The sequence below is a fragment of the Equus caballus genome, chromosome 15 (genome assembly GCF_041296265.1).
Source record: "Equus caballus isolate H_3958 breed thoroughbred chromosome 15, TB-T2T, whole genome shotgun sequence".
Lineage (NCBI taxonomy): Eukaryota > Metazoa > Chordata > Mammalia > Perissodactyla > Equidae > Equus > Equus caballus.
The window spans coordinates 49,338,248-49,360,772 of record NC_091698.1 but is presented as its reverse complement, the minus strand read 5'-3'; the positions used below and the strand labels follow the sequence as shown (position 1 = coordinate 49,360,772).

At 46.7% G+C, this 22,525-nt stretch overlaps 1 protein-coding gene across 1 annotated transcript; it reads left to right on the top strand.

Annotated features, from left to right (window-relative positions):
• The first annotated feature begins 8,116 nt into the window (after positions 1–8,116).
• PROKR1 (prokineticin receptor 1) lies at positions 8,117–21,872 on the top strand. Its single transcript, XM_023618971.2, has 3 exons — positions 8,117–8,670; positions 10,638–11,267; positions 18,580–21,872. Exons 2-3 carry the CDS (start codon positions 10,783–10,785, stop codon positions 19,274–19,276), a joined length of 1,182 nt encoding a protein of 393 aa, XP_023474739.1. The 5' UTR covers positions 8,117–8,670; positions 10,638–10,782; the 3' UTR covers positions 19,277–21,872.
• Positions 21,873–22,525: the final 653 nt, after the last annotated feature.

The window sequence follows — 22,525 nt, the reverse complement described above, 5'->3', positions numbered from 1 at the left end:
ACCCATGGGCAGTCAGAGCTTCTGCTGCTGCCGCTTCTGCTGCCCCCGCTGGCATGGGGACAGAGCCCATGGGCAGTCAAAGCTGCTGCTGCCGCCACTTCTGCTGCCCCCGCTGGCATGGGGACAGGGCCCATGGGCAGGCAGAGCTGGTGTGTGGGGACAGGACCCACGGGCAGTCAGAGCTCCTGCTGCTGTCCCGAGTTGAGGGTTAGGGCTAATTTTATAAGACGTGGGTACGTGAGTCATCTCTTCACAAAACAGAGGAAAGAACATGAAAAAAAAGTTAAAATGGTATCAGTGCAGGTGGGGTCTGGTCATTGGGTGACCCCATGACTTTTAGACAAGAATCAAATCGGATTAAGTAAACGTTAGAAGCCACCACCCTAAATCAGTTACATGAGACTGCCAGACAGCAACCAACTTAAGTTCTTGCCTTCCCCATTAAGAGTTTCTAGGGATAAGGTTATCTCTCTTCTTCTTCCTGGTACAGAGAGGGAGGCACCTTTTACAGATAGAGATTTACCTTACAAATGTAAATGTGTCCCAACAAGGGCAAGTTCCATTCCCCAGAGCCTCCTTCCCTGTCCCAGTTTATCAAAAGCAATCAGCCCCAAACAATCCCGATGCCAAAGAGACATATCCTGGGGTGGCCAATTTCAGGTCCCTACAAGGTCATCCCCCCTTCCTTCACAAATGCAAATGTCTCTCAAAAGGGCAAGCAAAATTCCAGTCCTCAGAGCCTGCTTCTCCTCTGCCCGTGGGCCCTGTCCCCACACAGCAGCCTGACTGCCCATGGGTCCTGTCTCCGTGCTGGCAGCAGCAGCTCTGACTGCCCATGGGTCCTATCCCCATGCTATTCCACACTATTCTCTAAATAAAAGAGCACTACTGCCAGATCTTGAGAGTCCAAGAAATCTTTCTTTCTACTGCTTGGCTCACTGACCCCGCATCACTAGCATCCCAGAAGCCCTCTAAATGGCTCTTTCCAGTAATCTCCCTTCCCCAAGGGTAACCATTGTCCTTCTATCCTGACTTCTAACAGCATAGATTCATTTCACAGCTCCATTTTTTATAACAACATGGTATCCCATCACACATGAATGTATCATAATATATTTGTTATGGGTTAAATAGTATCCCCCACAAAAAAGATATGTTGAAATCTTAACCCTCAGTACCCATGAATGTAACCTTATTTGGAAATAGGGTCTTTGCAGATGTAATCGAGTTAAGACGAAGTCATAATCCAATATGGCTAGTGTTCTTACAAGAGGAAAACCAGTATGAAGACAGAGACACAGCAAGAGAAGGCCATGTGATGGCAGAGGCAGACTAGAATGGTGCAGCTGCAAGTCAAGGATTGACACCTACCACCAGAAGCTAGGAAAAGGCAAGGAAGGATTCTAAGCAGGGACTCAGAGGGAGCACGGCCCTGCTGACACCTTGATTTCAGACGTCAGCCTCCAGAACTGTAAGAGAATAAATCTCTCTTGTTTTAACCCCTGTCGTTCATGGCACTTTGGTACGGCAGCCCTATGAAACTAATAGATACTTAGTCCAATTTTGATGGATTTGGGGTTTTCCTAACATTTTATTACTTTTAATAGTGTAATGAATATTTATTTTTTTCAATTTTTTTCCTTAGAAGAAACTATAATAGTGGACAATCTATATCACAGAATATTAGTAGGACAAGGGCTATGAATAACCAAATCGCTGTCTTTAAACATTGGACTTGTGATATAGATGCCACTTCCCTATGCCTCTGGGTACAACAAGCCTACATCACGATATAACTGACTGCTGGCATCATCTGCATAATGCAGAAAATTCCAGTCCCTTATCTGTGGGAGGCTCTAGGGGATTTATCATTCAGGTTCTTGAATAATCCTCTCACATTGTTCCCCTTCTGCCCAACCCCTCAAAAGATCCTGCCATAAAGGCTTTTGGGGACCTGGCTATGCCACTTGCCCTGAAAGTGCAGTGTATCAGGGGAAGGGACCTATCTCAGGGCTTCAGAAGCTGAGCCTGCAAGGCACCATGGCGCCGTGGCGTTCCACGTGGCCCTCGCTGCGCTAGAACCGGGTCACGTTTCTCAGACAAGGAGGAAAGGCCTTTCTGCTCCACTCTGTACCAGGAGGCCCCAGAACAGCACTACCTGTGTCCTGTTTCCCAGAGTCCCACTGCCTTGAGCCCTGTCACCTGGGGCTTAGTCAGGAAGACTAATCTGAGGCAGAAACCACGAGTCAGCTTCATCTTGGTCCACACCTCTCCCCTCCCTCACCCCCACGTAAAATATTCCCGATTGGTGCCTCCATGGAGTTATCAGACTTCATGCTGAGATATACCCAGATCTCAACACTGAGCACACTTTATGCTCAAACTCATTACCTGCTGTCTTCTTCTTCTTCTTCTTCATTTTCTTTTTTTAAAGATTTTATTTTTCCTTTTTCTCCCCAAAGCCCCCTGGTACATAGTTGCATATTTTTTAAGTTGTGCATCCTTCTAGTTGTGGCATGTGGGATGCTGCCTCAGTATGGCTTCATGAGCGGTGGCATGTCCGTGCCCAGGATCCAAACTGGCGAAACCCTTGGCCGCCGAAGCGGAGCACGCGAACTTAACCACTCGGCCACGGGGCCGCCCCCGCTGCTGTCTTCTTAAACCTTCATAGTATTTTGATATTAATATGTCAAATTTCCTCTTATGCGTCTTTTTCAAAAAATTCTTTTATTCTATTATCTGTTTATTCTTTCAGATAAACAGGGGAATAATCTGGTCAACTATTAAGAGTTTGTTAGGAAGGCATGAAATTAATGAAAGAATTGACATCTTTGAAGTGTTTGGGCTTCCACCAGGAATGAGGGCACGTCTCTGTACCTGTCTAAGTCTTCTTTCGCATCTCCCGAGGGACTTGGGGAAGTGGAGAGAAATGGCGGAGAGCAGTCCAAATGACCTGCTGAGTGGGCTTTGGGAAGCAGATCAAGCATTGCTGGCTTGAATGCTGGAGAGGTAATTGGAAAAGGAGGCAGGATGAATTCTGAGCCAGCTCTGGGTATCTTCCAGGAATCCTTGATTTTTTTCATGGCACTGAATGAGAGTGTGTGCCAAGAGAACAAATCTGATGAAAGCAGAAAATAAGCTGATTTAGTAAATTTGCCAGACAGGAGGAATTGTGGCTGGGCCCTGGGGCCAAGAAGCATGGAAAGGGGCAAATTGAGAAGAGGTAGCAATACATGTGGGTGTGGCCGGCCAGACATGGAGGGCTGGGCTAGAAGTCAGGAGCATTGGATTCCAATCTGGGCTCTGAAATCAGCTTGCTCTGTTTCCTTGAGCTAGTGGCCATCCCGCTTGAACATCTGTTCCCTCCTTTCTCAACATAAGAGTGCTCACTGAACGAACTCTGAGCCTCCTTGAGCTGAGTTTCTACATGTTATTTGCTAGAGCATCACAGGAGTTGCATGGCTGATAAAAGCTCCAAGAGGTTAAAAACTTCCATCTAAAGCAAGGAACATAATTGTTTTTTTTTTTTTTTGAAGATTGGCACCTGAGCTAACAACTATTGCCAATCTTCTTCTTCTTCTTCTTTTTTTAATTCTTCTCCCCGAAGTCCCCCAGTACATAGTTGTATATTTTAGTTGTAGGTCCTTCTAGTTGTGGCATGTGGGATGCCGCCTCAGCACGGCCTGACAAGCGGTGCCATGTCCGTGCCTAGGATCCGAACCGGCGAAACCCTGGGCCGCCAAAGCGGAGAGCGTGAACTTAACCACTCGGCCATGGGGCTGACCCCAGAACATAATTTTAGAATAAAATGATGAAGAAATGAGAATTCAAAGGGGCTTTGGGATGATTCCTGCCAGTGGAATAGGAAAGAAAAAAAATTCAAAATAGCCCAAGAACATTATTTAGCGGTAAGGGACATCTCCAAAGAAATTGTTTTCCAAAGGAGTTCTTTTGATCTTGTTTGGTGAGGGCTCCCTGGGATGGCAAATTCTCTCAGATATAGTGGCTTTCTTGTAGATAGGACGAGGCAAGACACCTCTGCGCCTTGTGGCAGCAGATCCTAATCACAGAAGTTTCTAGCATGTTGATGTCCTTGGGGCTACAAGTTTGAAAAAAAATTATGTCGTTAGAGTTCCAGATTTTGTTTTTAATTTCTTTCCTTTCCTTCCTTCCTTCCTTTTTTTGTTTTTTGTTTTTTAACTTTTTTAGTTCCAGATTTTGCTGGAAGCCAAAGCAGCCCTGGTTTAAATCTGCTATAGAGATCAGATATTAAAATTGGGCCTTAGATGGATGTCTTCTTCTCGGATGAAACAGGCATCTCCTGGAGCCTTTGGCAGAAACTGATATGTAGGCATCAAGTCCTTCAAAGGAGTCCCCAACAGGATCTGCAGTGCATAAACCTGTCGGACTGAATCTATGTCCATTTCTCCATTTCCTCCATCAGGGTCCTGACCAATAAATCATCCCAATTATGCCCTCCTGACTCCAACTCCAGAAATCATCTAGGCCCTTCCTACTCTGAAAGTCAAAAACCTCTTCATTGTGGCTAACTTCACTGTTAGCCTCAAGTACTATTCATTGTCTGGTCTTTGAAGGGGAAGAAGGAAAATTCTAAGTTCTGCTGGTAGCCAGCATCCAAGATGGCCTCCAAATCAGTCCTCAATAATTCACACACTTGAGTGGTCCCCTCCCACATTGTTGTTTTTTTGTGATGAATAGCATGAAACAGAGGCAGTGGGGGAAATCAGCTACCACGTTGTGAAGTCACTCAGGCAGCCTATAGTTAAGGCCACACAATGAGGAACTGAAGTCTCCAGCAACAGCAGTGAAAAACCAAGACCTGAAAACAATGTGGTGAGTGAGGTTGCCAATGGATCCTCCCCGAGTTGATCCTTTAGCTGATTCTGCAGCCCTGGCTGACAGCTGGATTCCAATCTCGTGACGGACCCTGAGCCTGCAGCAATCTAGTTAAGCCACTCCCAGATTCCTGAAGCTCAGAAGCTCTGTGAGATTATACACGTCTGTTACTATAAGGCACTACGTTTTGGGGTAATTTGTTATGCAGCAATAGATAACTAATGCACTTTCTGCTTTGTTTTTGGTTTTTGAGTGGAGATAGAGTCAGGAAGACATTTGCTATGTGGAGTGAGCACATGTCCCACGTGGAATGACAAATCAACCCTTCTCTATCTTGTGCCAGGCTCTGTTCTAGGTCCCGAGACCCCTAAATTTATTTGATAATAAGAAACCACAAGGGTGCTGGTTAAACGTACAGATTTCTAGGCTCCTTCCTTGGGTTTAGGGTGGGACCAAGGAATCAGTGTGTTTAACTACTATCCCAGATAATTCTTATCATCAGGCAAGTCTGAGAAACATGGCAGGAAAGGATTAAAAAATGAATGAGACATCGCCCTTCCTCAGGCAACAGTGCAAGATGGAAAGCTAAGTGGTACACAAAGGTGCATGTAAAGAGAGGCACCAAGTGATAAGGGAAGATGTGAAAAGCATTGAGGGGATCAAGGAACACTTCCTGGAAGAATGACACATGAGCAAGTTCTCAGACGTTGGTTAAGATCTCCTGGAGCGAGACGTGGAAAGAATCACAGAGTGACTATAAGAACTAGCATTTATCAGGTGTCTGCTAAGCACCAGGCATTGTGCAAGGACTTGAGCTGCCTTACCTGATTTAATCCTCACAGCAACCATATGCAGTAGGCGCTACTGTAATCCGTAATTTACAAATGGGAAAGCTCGGCTTTGGTTACCATACTGCCCAAGGTCACACAGCTAGAAAGGAGGCAGCTGATTCCATATGCCATGCTCTTAACCATTATTGCGCTCCATGTCCCAGAGGAGTTGAGGCTCAGAGATGTGAAAGGGTTGTGACATTTTTGCAAATGACAGGAGTTTTGTGCAAATGACAGGAGAAGGCATCCAATGAAGGATATGAGCCAGGGGAAGATACTGCATGAAGTGCTGGAACCTGGCAGTGACTTCCTCACTCATTTTGTAATGAGGAAATGGAGCCCCAGAAAGGTTACATGACTTGACTAAAGTCACACAGTTTGATAGTGGCAAAGTGGACTAAAGGTCCACATCCCGGGTAGCCCCCTTTCCATTAAGGACAATGGGAGGCCAAACTGGGATTGGCCTTGAACTAATCCTTGCTAAGGAGGTCTGAACTATTCTATAGCTCATTGTAACCATTTTAAGTGTACAATTCAATGACATTACGTGCATTCACGATGTTGTGCAACCATTATCACTATCCATTTCCAGAACTTTTTCATCATTCCAAACAGAGACTCTGCATCTATTAAACAATAACTCCCCATACCCCCTCACCGGGTACACCTCATTCTACTTTCTGACTCTATGAGTTTGCCTATTCTGGGTACCTCAAATATTCAGAATCGTATAATATTTGTCCTTTTATGTCTGGCTTATTTCACTTAATATGACATTTTCCAGATTCACCCATATTATAGCATGTATCGATACTTCATTCCTTGTTTCCCCTATTTTTTTATTGTGGTAAAATACACATAATATTACAGTCTTAACCATTTTTAAGTGTACAGTTCAGTGGTATTAAGTACATTCATATTGCTGTGCAACCATCACCACCATCCATTTCCAGAACTCTTTCCATTTTGCAGAACTGAAACTCTGCACCCATTGAACAGCAATCCCCCTTTCCCTTATCTTTCCAGTCCCTGGCAACCACCCTTCTACTTTCTGTCTCTATGATTCTGACAACCCTAGGTACCTCATTTAAGTGAAATTATACAGTATCTGTCTTTTTTGTGACTGGCTTATTTTACTTAGCACAATGTCATCAAGGTTCATCCATATTGTAGCATATGTCAGAATTTCCTTCCTTTTTAAGGCTGAATAATATTCCATTGTATGAATATAACACATTTTATTTATCCATTTATCTGTCAATGGATATTTGAGTTGCTTCCACCTTTTGGCTACTGTGAATAATGCTGCTGTGAACATGGGTGTACAAATATCTCTTTGAGATTCTGCTTTCAACTATTTTGGGTACATGCCCAGAAGTGAAATTCCTGGATCATATAGTAATTCTATTTTTTAATTTTTTGAGGAACTGCCATACTGCTTTCCACAGTGGCTGTATCATTTTGCATCCCTACTGACAGTGCAGGAGTTCCAATTTCTCCATATCCTCACCAACACTTGTTATACTTCATTACTTTTTGTTGTTGTTGAAGAAGATTGGCCCTGGGCTAACATCTCTTGCCAATCCTCCTCTTTTTGGTTGAGGCAGATTGTTTCTGAGCTAACATCCAGGCCAATCTTCCTCTATTTTGTATGTGGGACCCTGCCACAGCATGGCTTGATGAACAGTGTACATGTCTGCACCTGGGATCCAAACCACCCAACCCCAGGCCACTGAAGCAGAGTGAACAAACTTAACCACTACACCACCAGGCCAGCACTTCCATTCCTTTTTTTAAGGATAAGACATAGCCGAATGTACATACGCCACACAGTTTTAGAAATCCATTCATCAGTTGATGCACGCCTTTTGGCTATTGTGAATAATGCTGCTATGAACATCATTGTACAAATATCTGAATCCCTGCTTTCAATTTTTTTGAAGTAGAATTGCTGGATCATAGAGTAATTCTATATTTAACTCTTTGAGAAATCTACAGACTTTCGAAGGGCATCAGCTCTGTAAGTGAGCTCTGGTCACCCTGGCCTTCTTCTGAACAGATATCCGTCAGGGGGCACAGACGCCTTCCTCTCTCCGGCATCCACACTGGCCCCTGGCCCCTACTTCATTGCTTTCTGCAAAGCCATTCTCTGAGCCTCTTTTACACCGAGGTACAAGCGGCTGACAGGGAAGCTGGCCCTGGTGTGCAGTTGGGCTCGCCCGAGGGAACCAGGTTTGGGTCGGTCACAGCGCGTCCTGCGAGGGCGGTGATATGGGCAGGAGGGGAGGCTCCTCGCTGTTCTTTGAAATCTCCGCAGCCAAGCGTGCCATATCCGCCCACTCTGGCGGTGGCCCTGGGGCTGCCCAGGTGAGCCGGTCGATTAGTCCCGCGCCCGGGGGCGGGCGAACCTGTGCGGGGTGGCTCTCTCCAGCGCGGAGTCCGCGCTGAGCCCGCGCCGAGCGCGAGCGCCCTGCTTCCCGCCCCGGCGGCCGTTCCGGAGCCTGAGCCCGGGGAACGCGCGCCGCCCGCCTGGCCCGGCTCCCTCTCAAGTGTCCTCGCTGCGAGCTACCGCCTCGGCGTCCCCGACACTCCAGGTCTCCAGCCGCGCCGCGTGCCCAGGCGACCCCGACGTGTCCCCACTTCGAGCCCGGACCCCGGTGCCCCCGGGAGCCTCGCTGTCGCGGCCCCAGCACGCCTCTCCAAGCCAGCCGCCCGTGCCGTGGGCGCCCCGAGGCCACCGGGGGCGGAGACAGCGGGTGCAGGGCGGGCCCGGGCCGGGGTGGCCTCGCCGTGGACCCGCCGTTCCTCGGATCTGCAGCGGCGGAGCCAGCGCAACTCCCGCCCGAGCCAGGAGACAGCCCCGCGAAGGGAGGCGCGAGGGGACCTGTCCTCTTCCTGCGGGCCTCTAGGAGAAGCAGCTTGTGTCCCAGGGCCCGGAATAAAGAACCCCGGACCTGGTCTGCTGGGCGCCAGGATCCCGCAGGTACGGCGCGCGCCCTCCCGGGAGATGCTCGGTGGACCCCACGCGGCGCCGGCGGCCGCCGGGGTGCGGGGGCTTTGCAGCGCCGAGGGGGCTTTTCAAGAGCCTCGCACTCGTGCTCATTTCTTCGGGGCAGGCGGCCACCCCATCCTTTTGTCCTGAGGCGTAGCTCGGGGGCTCGGAGGAGAAAGTTGGGAGCAGGAGAGGGTTATCAGCAGGGGCTGCAAAGAGAGGCTTCCAGCGATCGGCAGGGTCTGGCCAGGGGGCGAGCGCTAAACAGCAGGGGCCCCAGAGGACGCTGGGTGGGCATGGGGTTCCTCTTTGAGAGGGAGAATAAAGTAGAGAAGCTCGCTGGACTTCTCCCCGAATCCTAAATCGTCTCACCCCTGTCCCCCAGGAAGTTTTTATTACTCTTTGTTTTTAAAACCTGACTTTGAGCCTTCCAGGTAGCATGCTTGTAGGGTACTCCTGCAGAGGTTGCATGCGTCTGAGGCACCCAGGACCTGCAAGGAGTGCGGACTGTCGTTCGGGTCCCGTCCCCCCTTGAGACTGCAGCGGTACCTGCCTGGGCTCCAAGCCCGGCCCCCTCTGACCGTTCAGCTCTGGGTTCTGCTTCTCACACCTGACAGGGGCAAAGGGCAGAGCCTGAGAGGGACTGACCCGATAGCTCAGAGGAAGGAAAAAATCTGAGAAAAACGGGAGTGAGGAGTTGGGAGAGAGAGGCAGGAATGGGGCTGAGCCTCATTGGGGTTGCAGAGGGACTTTAACCCTGACCCCCCAAAGGCAAGCTCCAGATGTCTCAACTTTGAGCAATGTGGAAAGCAGGCTTTCCTGGGGGGTCCTAGGTGTCTTCCTTGTGTCTCCCTTTCCCAGGAACCTCAGATTTTCCATCCTCCCCTTCCCTCTGTGGTTTTCCTGACATTTGTGGTGCTCTCCAGACCCCAGCTCTCCTCTTACATCCCAGCAACCTGGTGTGATGTTTTCAGGCTCTGGGAGTGTGAGGGCAGGGCATGGGGACTCTGGTTTTCTCTTGATTCATGGTCCTAAGCAGTGCAGCTGACCCCCCGTCCCACCCCCAGCCCCATTTTGTGGTCTAGTGGAGTCCTCTACGTCAGGATTTCCCTCTCCTTCCTTGCAGCGGACTGAGGAGGCCTGAGCACTCAACAGCAATTCCTTGCAGTTCTAGGGTATAACACCCTCCCTCTCCAGGGAGCTCTGTGCTGTACAGACGTTATTGATCTCCTGCCTGGAGGATGTTGAAACTCTGAGTGTTTAAGCTATTTACCTCAGGACAGACAACCAGCCAAGGAAGGGTTTTACTCCAAAGCCCCCTTTCCAGGCCACTTAGTGATTGGGTTGTGACTTTAACCCTGCAGCCTCTGCCTGGGGATAGTCCCTGGTAATCTCTGTGCCTGGCTTCTAAGGTCACAGCAGACTTGGATGGGGGAACAGGAAGCCCAGTGACGAGAGGGGAAGGCAGCTGCTAGATTGGCTCTGTGATTCTAGAAGAGCCCAGCTCATAGAGAGTGGTTAGGGTTGTCTGAGAGCTCTCCCTCTTCCATGGTATTCAGAATAATTTCTTTTAAGCCACACAATGAACAATTCCACAAGGACAAAACTCAGGCTGTTGGGACAGCGAATGGATTTTGGAGCAGGTCACTTTCGTTCTCTTCAGCCTCCCCACATTTCCAACTTTGGTTCCTGAGAAAAAGTGCAACATCTCAGTCTTCAGTGGACTGGAAATAAACTGAGCTAGGGCCTGATTGTCTCTATAGCAGTCCAGCCTTCCCTGAGTGAGTGGGTATGTGGTTTTATTCATTTTTGTTCTCTCACTGGTTCCTTTATTTCCACTCCATCACCCAATGTTCACTCTGAGCAGGTGGCTAATGTGTCTGCTTAGGTTCAGGATGGTTTTAAATTTGGCCAGGTTCACTCACATATGTAGCCAACTGTTTGTATGTCTTTTAAAGGCAAAGGAGCTCAGACACTGGACCCTAAGGATGCTGATAGGGACACTCTGACTCATTAAGGGAGAGCTGAGTGTCAGCAGAGAGGGGAGACATCAACCTCCCAGAGGAATTCCCAGCACTGTTGCTCACAGCACCACTTGGCCAGATGGAGATCACCATGGGGATCATGGATGAGAATGCCACCAACTCCTCCACCAACTTCCTTTCTGTGCTCGACCCGCATGGAGCCCAAGCTGCTTCGTTCCCCTTCAACTTCAGCTATGGCGACTATGATATGCCCTTGGATGAAGATGAGGATGTAACCAATTCCCGGACTTTCTTTGCTGCCAGGATCGTCATTGGCATGGCCCTGGTGGGCATCATGCTGGTCTGTGGCATTGGCAACTTCATCTTCATTGCTGCCTTGGCCCGCTACAAGAAGTTGCGCAACCTCACCAACCTGCTCATCGCCAACCTGGCCATCTCTGACTTCCTGGTGGCCATTGTCTGCTGCCCCTTTGAGATGGACTACTATGTGGTGCGCCAGCTCTCCTGGGAGCATGGCCATGTCCTGTGTGCCTCCATCAACTACCTACGCACTGTCTCTCTCTATGTCTCCACCAATGCCCTGCTGGCCATCGCCATCGACAGGTAAGTGAGGGAGCAGTGGGGACAACAAAGGAAGGGACACTGGTATTGCTCCTTCTTTTACCACAGGTGTGGATTGATGAGAAATATCTGTATTCCTCGTAGATGTGAATGCATGGGGACTCAAAAGTTGGCCCATTGACTAATAGTAAGAAAAGTTCTACTTTTCCAGTTGTGGGCAGGCAGAGGTAGCAGAGCCCCCTAGAGCTGATCATTGGGAAGGCTTTTGGTCCCTCTGCTATGGACATGCTCCGAGGTGTTGTATCTGTTCGAGGTCTAGAGGTAGACAGGTAAGAGGATGGGTGGGGGGACAAGTTTAAGGTCTAGGCAAGTACCTCTTGAGTCAACTTGGAAATCTTGATGGGGGTTTCTATCTCATCAAGACTTCGTCTACGAAAATCTGACACCCCCTTGACCTAGTTGATTTTAAAATAAGATTGACGGATTTATTTTGGAAAAAAAAGAGAGAAAAAAGGGCGTGTATGCTTACTTACTCTTTTTTGTCATTGCATTCATCAGTTTGGCCTGTTTTTAGTGATGGTAAATAAAACCAGAGTGGCCTATGGCCTCTGCAAATCTTTCTTAGGTTATGTTTAGTCTTTTCATTTAGTATAATCACTTGTCCTAAAGGGTCAGGTGGATTTTTCCCCCCAGGACAATCTTTGCAAGCTCCTCTGCGCAAAGTTGGACTTATTACAAAGCACTTTGTTACCGTCTGGAGACACCTACCTTGAGGGTCAAATCTGGGCGCAGTGTACTTGCTTCTGAACAGCGTGTCTCTCTTCCTTAACCCAGAGAGCCTGAAGCACAGATGCTCTCCCTGTTCCATGGCCTCAGGGCTCTGCTGGAGTTCAGCTGCCCCTCACAATCAGGACACCCCAGCACAGTGTTCCGGGGGGAGCACAGTGAGTAGGGCCTGCTTTCTGAAGCCACAGCCAGGATAAGATAACCTGGAAACAGAACACTACTGAGGAAAGGGGGTTGAGAAGGAGCCTGGCTTTCAAACCCCTGAGGGGTGGAGCCTCCTCTTCCGTTCCCCAGGGAAGGGTATCAGGGAGTTAGCCACTTACACAGCCCTTGGCCTGTCACCCGTAGAAAGTGCTCAGAGATGTCATGCCTGCAGAGGGCCACTTTTCCTTGACCAAGGTCCTCCTCAGGAGTCATAAAGCCCCATGGCGTTTTGTCCACTCAGGAATAGTCCCTGTGTGAATACAGAAGGAGCAGGAGGGGGCAGTCAAGCAGAGCATCTACCCACTAAGTCCTCTTCAGAGGTGTCAAGGAAGAACCCCAGGGACCTTGTCTCTGACCTTTTCTGAAAGTAGAAGCTGCCATCATCTCTCTTAGCGCAGAAACAGGACAAAGCATCCAGGATCACTTCCTTAAGTTTCACTCTAGCAAGACGTCTTTTCACAGGACATGCTCCCAGCCCCTGAAAGTGGCTAGGTAGGTGCCTGCTATGGGGTGGGACTGAGGTCCATTTTACCATGTAGGGGCCCCCTTGTCGAAAGGGGTCATACCTGCAGTAGGGAGTGGCTTCAAGGCGGATGGAGCCAGGATAAATTAAGGGGCACTGGGTTATTTTGAACATGTAAGAGTTAATATCTGTGTCAATCAATCCATCTCGATCTGCTGAGCTCCTTCAAGCTCCTATCCTGCTTTCATACCAAATTCAGCTTGTCTGAAATACCACAAGCATCTCTCTTGCAGGGGGAGTTTATATAAAGCAATTCGAATACAACGAGAAAGATTAGTTGGGGAACATGCTTTGCCTCATGGGGCTGCTATTGTTTACAGTAGGGTCGTGGCTGGGAACTTGCACCCAGGTACCGGAGCAAAGCGCTGTCGACGACACAGGGCTCCCATGGCTTGGCCAGCTAATGGCTGCTCCGATGCGTTAAGCTCCTTTATTGATGTTTGTGATCTTTGCTTCAGATTTTTTTATTGTTATGTGTTTTCACCACCTAATTTCAATCTTGTGGCCTAGGGCCTCATTGATTCTTGTCTGGTCTTGTGTGTTGTTCAAGATTTGATCAGTGATTTTCAGATTTGATTTGGTTAGTTTCAGGCAACTAACTTTTATCTTGATATAAGAAATACAGCTGCAGTTATAAACCTACTTTTGTTTTTGTTTAATGAAATTTCTGTAGGAATGGTGTTAGTGGCTATTCTGCCTGGCTTTACTTCCCGCTGCATCACCTCTTAGCTGTGGGCTTTGTTAGTTGTTTGACCTCTCCTGCCTCAGTTTTCTTGTGTGTACAATGGGAATAATAAGAAAACCTAATGTATTGGGTTGCTTTGAGGATTAAATGAAACACTATATGTAATTGTTTAGAACAATGCTTAAAACAGAGTAAGCACTAAATAAACGGTGGATATTATAATTCTTGAATTAACCCTTACAGGAACAACAACAAACCCCAGAAAAACTAATGAATATTTCTGATTGACTAACCTCTTTGTTTTCATCGAAGTGATTGTTTTTACGATGTGATTTAAAAGAAAAAATACAAGGTTTCTAAGAGACACAGCCATCAAGATATACAACAGAACTACTTATCTTCTACCTGCCTGGACTTCTCTGTTTCTGTTATGGGCTCCATGGTGCTCCCAGGCATCTAAGCTCTCAAGTCTCCTCCGTCCTGGCTGCTCTCTCCTTTCTCCAGCGTTCATTCAATTTCCAGGTCCTGGCAATGCTCCTCCCTCCCCCGAACTGTTCACTCAGGGCTGGACTATCACAATCTCCTCTGGGTCTTCTTGCCTTCATTGTCTCTTGGTTCTGTCCCTCTGCCAACCCTACTCCCCTAGCATTCATCCTAAACATTGATTCATTCATTCATTCAAACAATGCATTTTTATAGAGCAACTACAATGTGACAGATACTAGTGCAAGCACTAGGGATAATGGTGAATAAGGAACAAAAGCTCCTTGCCTTCGTGGAGCTTATACCCACGGGATGTACAGAGCCAGCAGTCAGGCAAACTGACAAGAAAAGTAATTGCAGGGTGTGAGAAATGCTCAGAAAAAAACAAACGCACGAAAACCACGAGAGTGACTGAGGGTGGACAATGCTAGGTGTGTGGTCAGGAAAAGTGTCTCTGTGGAGAAGACATTTGAATTGACCGCTTGAAGGATGGGAAAAAATAAAACAAAAGCTGGCCCTGTGAAGACTGGGGAAAAGCATTCCAGACAAAGGGAGTTATAGGGTCAAAGGCTCTGAGGCGGGAACAAACCCCAAAGATTCTAGGAACAGAGAGAAGGACCCTGTGGCCTGAGGGAAGAAAGCAAGACTGCAGCCTGTTTAATCTTCTGTCTTGTACATGTCTCCCCTCTCTTTCTCACACAACCTCTAATAACTCCATTGTCTACAAAACATGGCTCAACCCCCTTTGCCTGCTCTTCCAGCCTTTTAATATCGAGCCCCTGCTGCCTCCCAGTCTCCTGCTGGGTTGGGTAAACACACCTATGTCCTGTTTTCCAAACAAGGTTGCACTCTTTTTGAGAACTGTCACCATGGTTCATTAGATTTCTATTCATTCAGTGCTGAGGGTGAAGTTTTACTAAAATCCTAGGTTCCCTGAATCCCAGGTGCCCAGAATTCACAGACAGCAAAAGGTTATAAAAGAAGTAAGACTTGATCCCTGCTCTCGGGGAGCTTAGCATCTAGTGAGCGGGTGGGAGAGGGAGAACTAAGTTTATGAGAAAGTTTGAGGATAACATAAAGGATAATTTTAAATGAAATTCAGAAAGGGTGACATCCTCGTATACCTGAGAAGTCAAAGGAGGCTTCATGGAGGAGATGGACTCTCAACTGGCCTTCAACCAATGAATGGTCAGCAAAGAAGAGGAAAGATTTTCTAAGAGGGCAGAATGGTGTTTGCAAAAGCCAAGAGGTGGGACTGCTTGAGGTATGAGGTCCTCTGGAAAGGTATGTGGGACGGAGCGAGGAACATAAGCAGAGTAGAGATCAGAAAGGATACGGTCATATTCCAGAAGATCTCAAAATCTAGGCACACAGATCAGACCTGATGGCAGCAGGGAACTGAAAAAGATCATCAGAAGACTCTGTCCCCCCCAGATCTGGGTTTTCTCTTTGATGTGGACACACCTACACCATCCTTGAGGTATCCCTCAGGTCCCAGGGCACCTGGGGCACTGGGGACTCCCCTTCTTTCACCCAGAATCCAGGGGAAACTGTCCAGTGTGCCTGCCCTTTGGAAGCTCTCTACTTGGGTCTGGATGAGGCCAGCTAAGGCATAGCTGCACTCAGCCTTCAGAAGCACCAGTGCTCCCCGGTGAGCTTATTGGTCAGCGGTTATGTATTCCCTGCCCATCCCATGACCAGCCTAGGAGCTGCTATGACTACTATTTCCACGGTCTGATCTGGGGCTGGGTCCTGGGGACAGAGAGGGAGGCCAAAGGCTCTTTGCTTAACTACTCAGCCCACTATCATCATACAGTTACTGTCTGGACGTTGCTTTGTCCAGCAGCCTTTATTCTCTGTTCTCTGGGAGATGTTGGCTCTAAGTGGATGTGGACCTGAGCCATTGTAGTGATAGATGCACAGGGCAAGCCAAGGCATACTCATTAGCAGAGAAAAGGAGCTGCCAGTTGCCCAACTCCTTCTTGGAACATCAATAGGCAGAAACCAACCGTGATGGAGAGAAAAGAGAAGAAGAGTTGCCAGGATGACAGGAGGGCAGAAGGAAGGGTACTGCTTGCTCTGGTTGGGAAGGGAGGGGGCAAGTGATGTATTGGAGAGGCCACTGGATTTGGAGCAAGGTGGGAGTCTGTGTCACGGTCTTGTCAATTTCTAGCCATGTGGCTTTTGGCAGATTATTTAACTTCTCTGAACCTCAATTTGCTCATCTTGTAAAATGGGCATCTTGGCTCTCTTACCTATTCAGTAGAGTTGGGGTTATCTAATGAGAGAGTGGATTTGAAAATGCTCTGAAAACTGTAAGCTGCTTTACAAACATAAGCAAATATTGCTAATACTAAAGTTCTGGAGTTCTGGTCCTAACGTAGCTAAGGCTGTGGCAATCCTTGAAATGGTTTTCTGCCGTTAGCCTATTCATAAATGTATTTGGAAGGCCACTTTCACAGCTCCTTGTGCTAACCCTGGGGATGGAGTTAGGTGATGTCAAACAGCCAGGTGGAAATAACTGTCTGATTGGTAGTCACAGATTACCCTGAAGATTAGTTTTGTTGTAAAGATTAATAGATCCAGTAAAATAGAAAGTACTAAAGAATTTGCAAATGCAGTATTTGCCAATAACAGGTAAAAGAAAATTGCTGTGTATACAGAATAGCTCTGAAGAAATACATTTTAGGATACTAACAGTTTCTCGTATATTAATAGCTTATTGTTGTTTATGTGCAGTATCTCATTGGAGCCTCACAGTATTGCTGTGAGGTTGGCGAGGCAGGTGATATTCCCATGTTATAGATGAGGAAACTGAGCCCACAGGGCGAGGAAAAATGACTCAAATTCATATAGCAAGTTTGTGGCAAAGCTGGGATTAGAGTCTTGGTCTTCTGACTCCTAGATCGGCATTCTCTCCTCCTTGTTCACTGAAAAAACACTCTAAGAAACATCATAAAGACTTTGGAAGTTACTATTGGGAAAAGAAGGAATAGAATTGTGTAGTGAAAATTCATATAGTAAACAAGTATGAATATAGAAATATTCTTTGACAGAGTAATCGGCAGAGCATGGTGGGGTAGATAGGGAGGGAGAGAGCTAGTGAAAGCAAAAGCACTAAACTCTTAGTTTTTATGTGAATCAGAGCAAGTTTGGTGCACTCATTACAGTGGGAGCACTCTGGTCTTTATGAAGGACCCATACACGTGTGTTGATGAAAGCATGGCCACCAACCTGCAGCATGCCACCCTTCAGCACTCAGGAGATTGGCAAGAGTGCCACAAACTGCCGCGGGTGGTGGAGGGTGTCAAGCAGCCAGCCAGGTGTCCAGAGGGAGGACCCAACCCACCCAACTTCATCTAACCTCTGGGAGCCAGAAAAGAGCAGGAGACTCACTCAGGTGAACTCTCCAGAAGATACTCAGTGGAGTTGGCTGCCTGTCTTGCGGGGGAAGGGACAGAAACGGCCAGAATACGCCCAGAAAAGAAATAAGAATGAACCTCCTCTTCCAATCAAAATCTCAAGAAAGATGACCTTAAAGGGATTGGTTTCAAAGGAAACAGAAATGGTCTGGCTTTCCTTCAGGCCCCTGTCACATTTGCACTTGGCCCTACCTGGGATAAGCTGTGGACACGTGAGAATGTGTTTTTTTCCAGCGCTGATTAGTCATTCCCTCCCACTTCACCTCCCATCTTTCTCCTTCTCTAGCTTCTACCCCCTGCCAGACGCAGAAAGTCTTCCAGGAAAACAGAGCTCGCTGCACAAGCATGTGCGCTCTCTGGAAAGGCGGCTTTCAAACCACACAAATGACTCACATCCCCCAGAAAGTGCTCTCTCTTCGCTCCTGGCCCACTGTGGTCACAGCAGTGTGGCTTTTTGGGAAAGAACAAAAGCAATATCTTATACTATCTGCTGCTTTGTGGTTAAAAAAAATATGTTCATGTATATTCTCAATTGATTTTCACATCAACCATGTGACATAGGGTTAAATGTTTTCTTCAAGGGTATATGATATGACCTTGTGTATGACCTTGAGAGAGTCACTCGTCTCTCACAGAGCTCCATTTTTCTACCTGGAAAATAAGATAAACGATCCCATGCTTTTCCTCCACCTTTGCATACAGAGCAATGTTTTCAAAAATGTGGAATGAAGACAAAACTTTGCCCACCACTTCCACTGGAGAGGGCAAATTCTCCCAATAACTCTTTGGAATTATTGGGCCCTTTTACCTCTAAACTGTGGGCTTATTAGGATGAATGGCCCTGAAAACAAGAAGGAACTGAGAATAGTGCCAGGCTAGAAACTGATGGGAGGCATTATTACTACAATTAATAATAATAGTTACCATGTATTGAGTATATACCATGTTTAAAACTGCGCCAAGAATTGTGTATACATGAGCACATTTAATCCTTAAAAACAATCAAAAACTTTTGCAGAGAAGAAAACTAAGATTCAGAGAGATTAAACAAAACTTGCCTGAGGTTGCAGTGCCTCGTAAGGGGTTGAGCTGGGGTTTGTATTCAAGTCCACCTTTCTTGGAAGCCCACATACCATTGCATTTTTCTTGCACACGTACCATTTGGTTGCACCTCGTAATGTTGCAAAAATAATATCATTATCCAGCACTTTCTCATCTCAGTGGTTGACTGTATTTGTGTTCTTGTCCTAGATATCTGGCCATTGTCCACCCGCTGAGACCCCGGATGAAGTATCAAACAGCCACTGGCTTGATTGTCTTAGTGTGGATGGTGTCCATCCTCATTGCCATCCCTTCAGCCTACTTCACAACTGAAACTGTCCTCATCATTGTCAAGAGCCAGGAGAAGATCTTCTGTGGCCAGATCTGGCCTGTGGACCAGCAGCTCTACTACAAGTCCTACTTCCTCTTCATCTTTGGCATCGAATTCGTGGGCCCTGTGGTCACCATGACTCTGTGCTATGCCAGGATCTCCCGGGAACTCTGGTTCAAGACGGTCCCTGGTTTCCAGACGGAGCAGATCCGGAAGCGGCTGCGATGCCGCAGGAAGACGGTCCTGGTGCTCATGTGCATCCTCACCGCCTATGTGGTGTGCTGGGCGCCATTCTATGGCTTCACCATTGTTCGCGACTTCTTCCCTATGGTGTTCGTCAAGGAGAAGCACTACCTCACGGCCTTCTACGTCGTTGAGTGTATCGCCATGAGCAACAGCATGATCAACACCGTGTGCTTCGTGACCGTCAAGAACAACACCATCAAATACTTCAAAAAGATTATGCTGCTCCACTGGAAGGCTTCTTACAATGGGAGTAAGTCCAGCGCGGACCTTGATCTCAAAACCACGGGAGTGCCTGCCACCGAAGAGGTGGACTGCATCAGACTGAAATAACCCAATGGACCTTTCAAAGTTTAAACACAGACGGGACCTTTGGGACACTAACCACTGTATTTAGCTACACATGATCAATTAAGAACTCTTGGTTTGCTGCAGAAGGCAGAGGAAATGGACCACTATGTGAACGCTGTGTGCAAGAAGCTCGAAATTTCTAAAACCGATGTGACTAGACACCATCACCAGTGGCCAACATTCATTGAACATCTAATTTGTGCAGAGTAGGCACTGGTGAAGCTTATATACGTTGACAACATTTAAATGTCAAGAAGAAATAGAGATTAAACCAAGAAAAATGTTGGTGCCCAGACATTCTGGAATAAGGGGGTTTCCAGAAGGGAGCCCAAGTCGGCAACTAGGACTGCAGTATACATGTGTGTAGGATGACGGTCTCTCTGGACCATTTCAGCCATCCATCAGACACTGCTGTAGCCCATCTCTAGGATTATTCTTAGGCTTGAATTGGCTCCTAACGTTTGCCGGGTTGGAACAAGAATACAAAACAAGTTCCTGGTTCTTTCTGCATCATTCTCTTCTCATCCCTCGTCCTGACCGTTCTTGTGAGGAACCTTACATGGGTGCACACAGACACCAGTATGCATGGCCAAGTTCTGCCCAAACCTTCTTCCTGTACATTGCCCTATGGCCACCCCTTAGACCTAGGGCTGTGCCCATACATGGTGAGACTCATTGTCAGGAGGATGGACGTGGGGAAGAAAGCACACAGACCCTGAAAGCCATTTGGACAGGGAATTATGGGGTTCTAGGTACCCGGAGCAAGTCAAGAAGGGGAAGCCTGGGCTCAGGATGGTTATGTCTTCTTGGCTCCATGGACTTCTTGCCCCAGGGTACAGATGGATGGCCTCTGAATGTATGTGGGGCTCAGGGCAGGGGCTCAGGTTCTCTGGGTCTAAGGGTGATATTGCTTCCACCTCAGTTACTCTAGCTTAGACCAATTAGGTTTTCCCTTAAGTCCTTCTCTTCCCTTGTGAAGCATGGAAGTTTTGAAAGTAGACACAACACCTCATGGATGTGGCTATCAGTCATTTTTCCATTCCACCAGCTTTCACCTTTATTGGTATGAGTTGAGGGGAAAATGTCTTTATCACTGGTGCCTGAGTCCCATCATAGTTCATTATTCCTCTGGATTAAGACTTGATTCTCTCTTAAAATGGAGGTGCTCTTGGGAGGGATAACCCGTCACATTTCTATTTCTTAGTGTGAATGAAGTTATGCAATCCAGCAGCAAGTGATGAATTTTGGTGGTAGAGCCCTGGGCACCCAGAAAAGAAAATGACATGCAAACTGGGGTGGGCGGCAACAATGAGATTCTGTGACTCTACAGGCTTATGGAGAGCTCGTCCCACTTTCTAATCCACCTCCTTTGTTTGGTGTTTTGGATTTTGGAATTTGGAATTTTGGAACCAGAAGATCTGATCCAGCTTTGGCTCTGTCACTCCTGTGGCCCTGGGTAAAGCCTCTTGGAAGGGTCGAGGACAATACCTGTGGTAGCTGCTGATGAGGTGGTTGTAAAGAGCCAGTGAGATAATATGTGGGAAAGTTCAACCACACAGGTAATCAGAAAAATAGACTAATAACTGTGCGTAATGTGCCTGGACAAGGAAAAACTTGTTACTCTGGCTATGTATCCAGGAACCTCACCCTCTCTCCCTTTCATTATTCTTTGCGTGAATTCTTCCCTTGCCTCTGAGCAGTGTTATATATACATTATGTTCCTAATGACATGTTGGTACAAGGCAGTGACAGTTGGTGGCAGAAGCGTAAAAGGAAATGGTAGATTGGTCTCCAGTCAGGCGATGAGCTCAGGGTTTTAGAAACTTTGGAATCAGAGCATCTTTGTGATCATGGAAGTATTGATCATCTTCCTATGCCTGTTCCCAGCCAGCATGAATCTGGGCAATGCGATATTTGTTTCTCAACCTGTTTTTATTCTCATGAATGTGTACAGCTATGGAGTGGACTTGTCTTTTCCTTCTTAAATAAGTCTATAGCAGCACACTTATAATGCTATTTAAGTGATACCTGTATGGAATTTCCCCCTCCAAATATAGTCAACTCTTTGTTTTGGGCAGCAAAGTTAATTTTTTTTATAGTTACTTTATTTCCCTGGAAGACGCATTTCAAAAACTTATTTATTTCTTTCCATTAACCATCCAGCAGACTTACCCTACAGTTTAATCAGAGTAGTCTTAGAGAAGAAAAACTAATTAAATTATTAGCCTAAAGCCACCATGCCTTGGAAGGCAATTCTTATTTTTTGTAAAATCATATATTGCATTCTAAAATCAGGAAAGTTAGTTTTTGGAATAAAAAATAATAAAATTCTATAATTTGTTGTCATTACGTTCATCTTTTCCATTAGGAATGCTAAACAAGAGGTGACTATTAAACAGGAGCTTTTTATTTGTGACGGCCAATGCTCTTTCTGCCTTTTAGCCTAAAATGTATCAACTTTTCACTAGTTTAATTATCTGTAATATTTCTAGATATTGTGTCTGCTTGTGATTTTATAGTGAATGAAAGTATTGTGTTGTTATCAAGTGAAATAAAAAAATATATATATCATCATCAACCATGATTTTCCTGTAGTTTCTCCCCGTGCGCTTTTCTTAGTTATCATGCGATGGTTTTTTGAGTGAGCACTGAATAGACTCTGATTCCATGATCCTATGAACTGTGAGAACAGTGCTAATTCGTGCTCTTATTGCCTACAAACTTCTCCTCTCCACCATAAAGAGGTTTAACTGATTTCTATCTTCTTCCTATAAGTCTGCTCTGGTAAAACCATTAGTACTTCTTAGCATCTGAGTGCCAAGACTGGAAATCGGAGGACCCATTTGTGCCTGTTACATAAACTAAGACTAAACCTCCGAACAGGAGTAATGTCTGCACATGAAGAATGAACCAGGAGAGGAACCTATGAGCCCCAGCCACGTTCAGATTGGTGGCTAATTCATTGAACTGATTGGTAGCCTGCCCAGCTGATGGCTTCTCCAAAAACTGGTAGTAAGCCCGACAAGGTGACACCTGTGCTTTGCGTTTCTTTTCTGTTTTCTACATACTTTTAATGTGCACATTGTCATAAAAGGATAAAGATGTGATTTTTGTAAAATCAAACAATTTCCTTAACTAAAGTAAAAAAGAAGGGCAGATTTACAGCAAAGCTTTTGCCTAATGAGTACACATTTAAAAAATAATTTCTTAGGGTCAGCCTAGTGGTGCCGC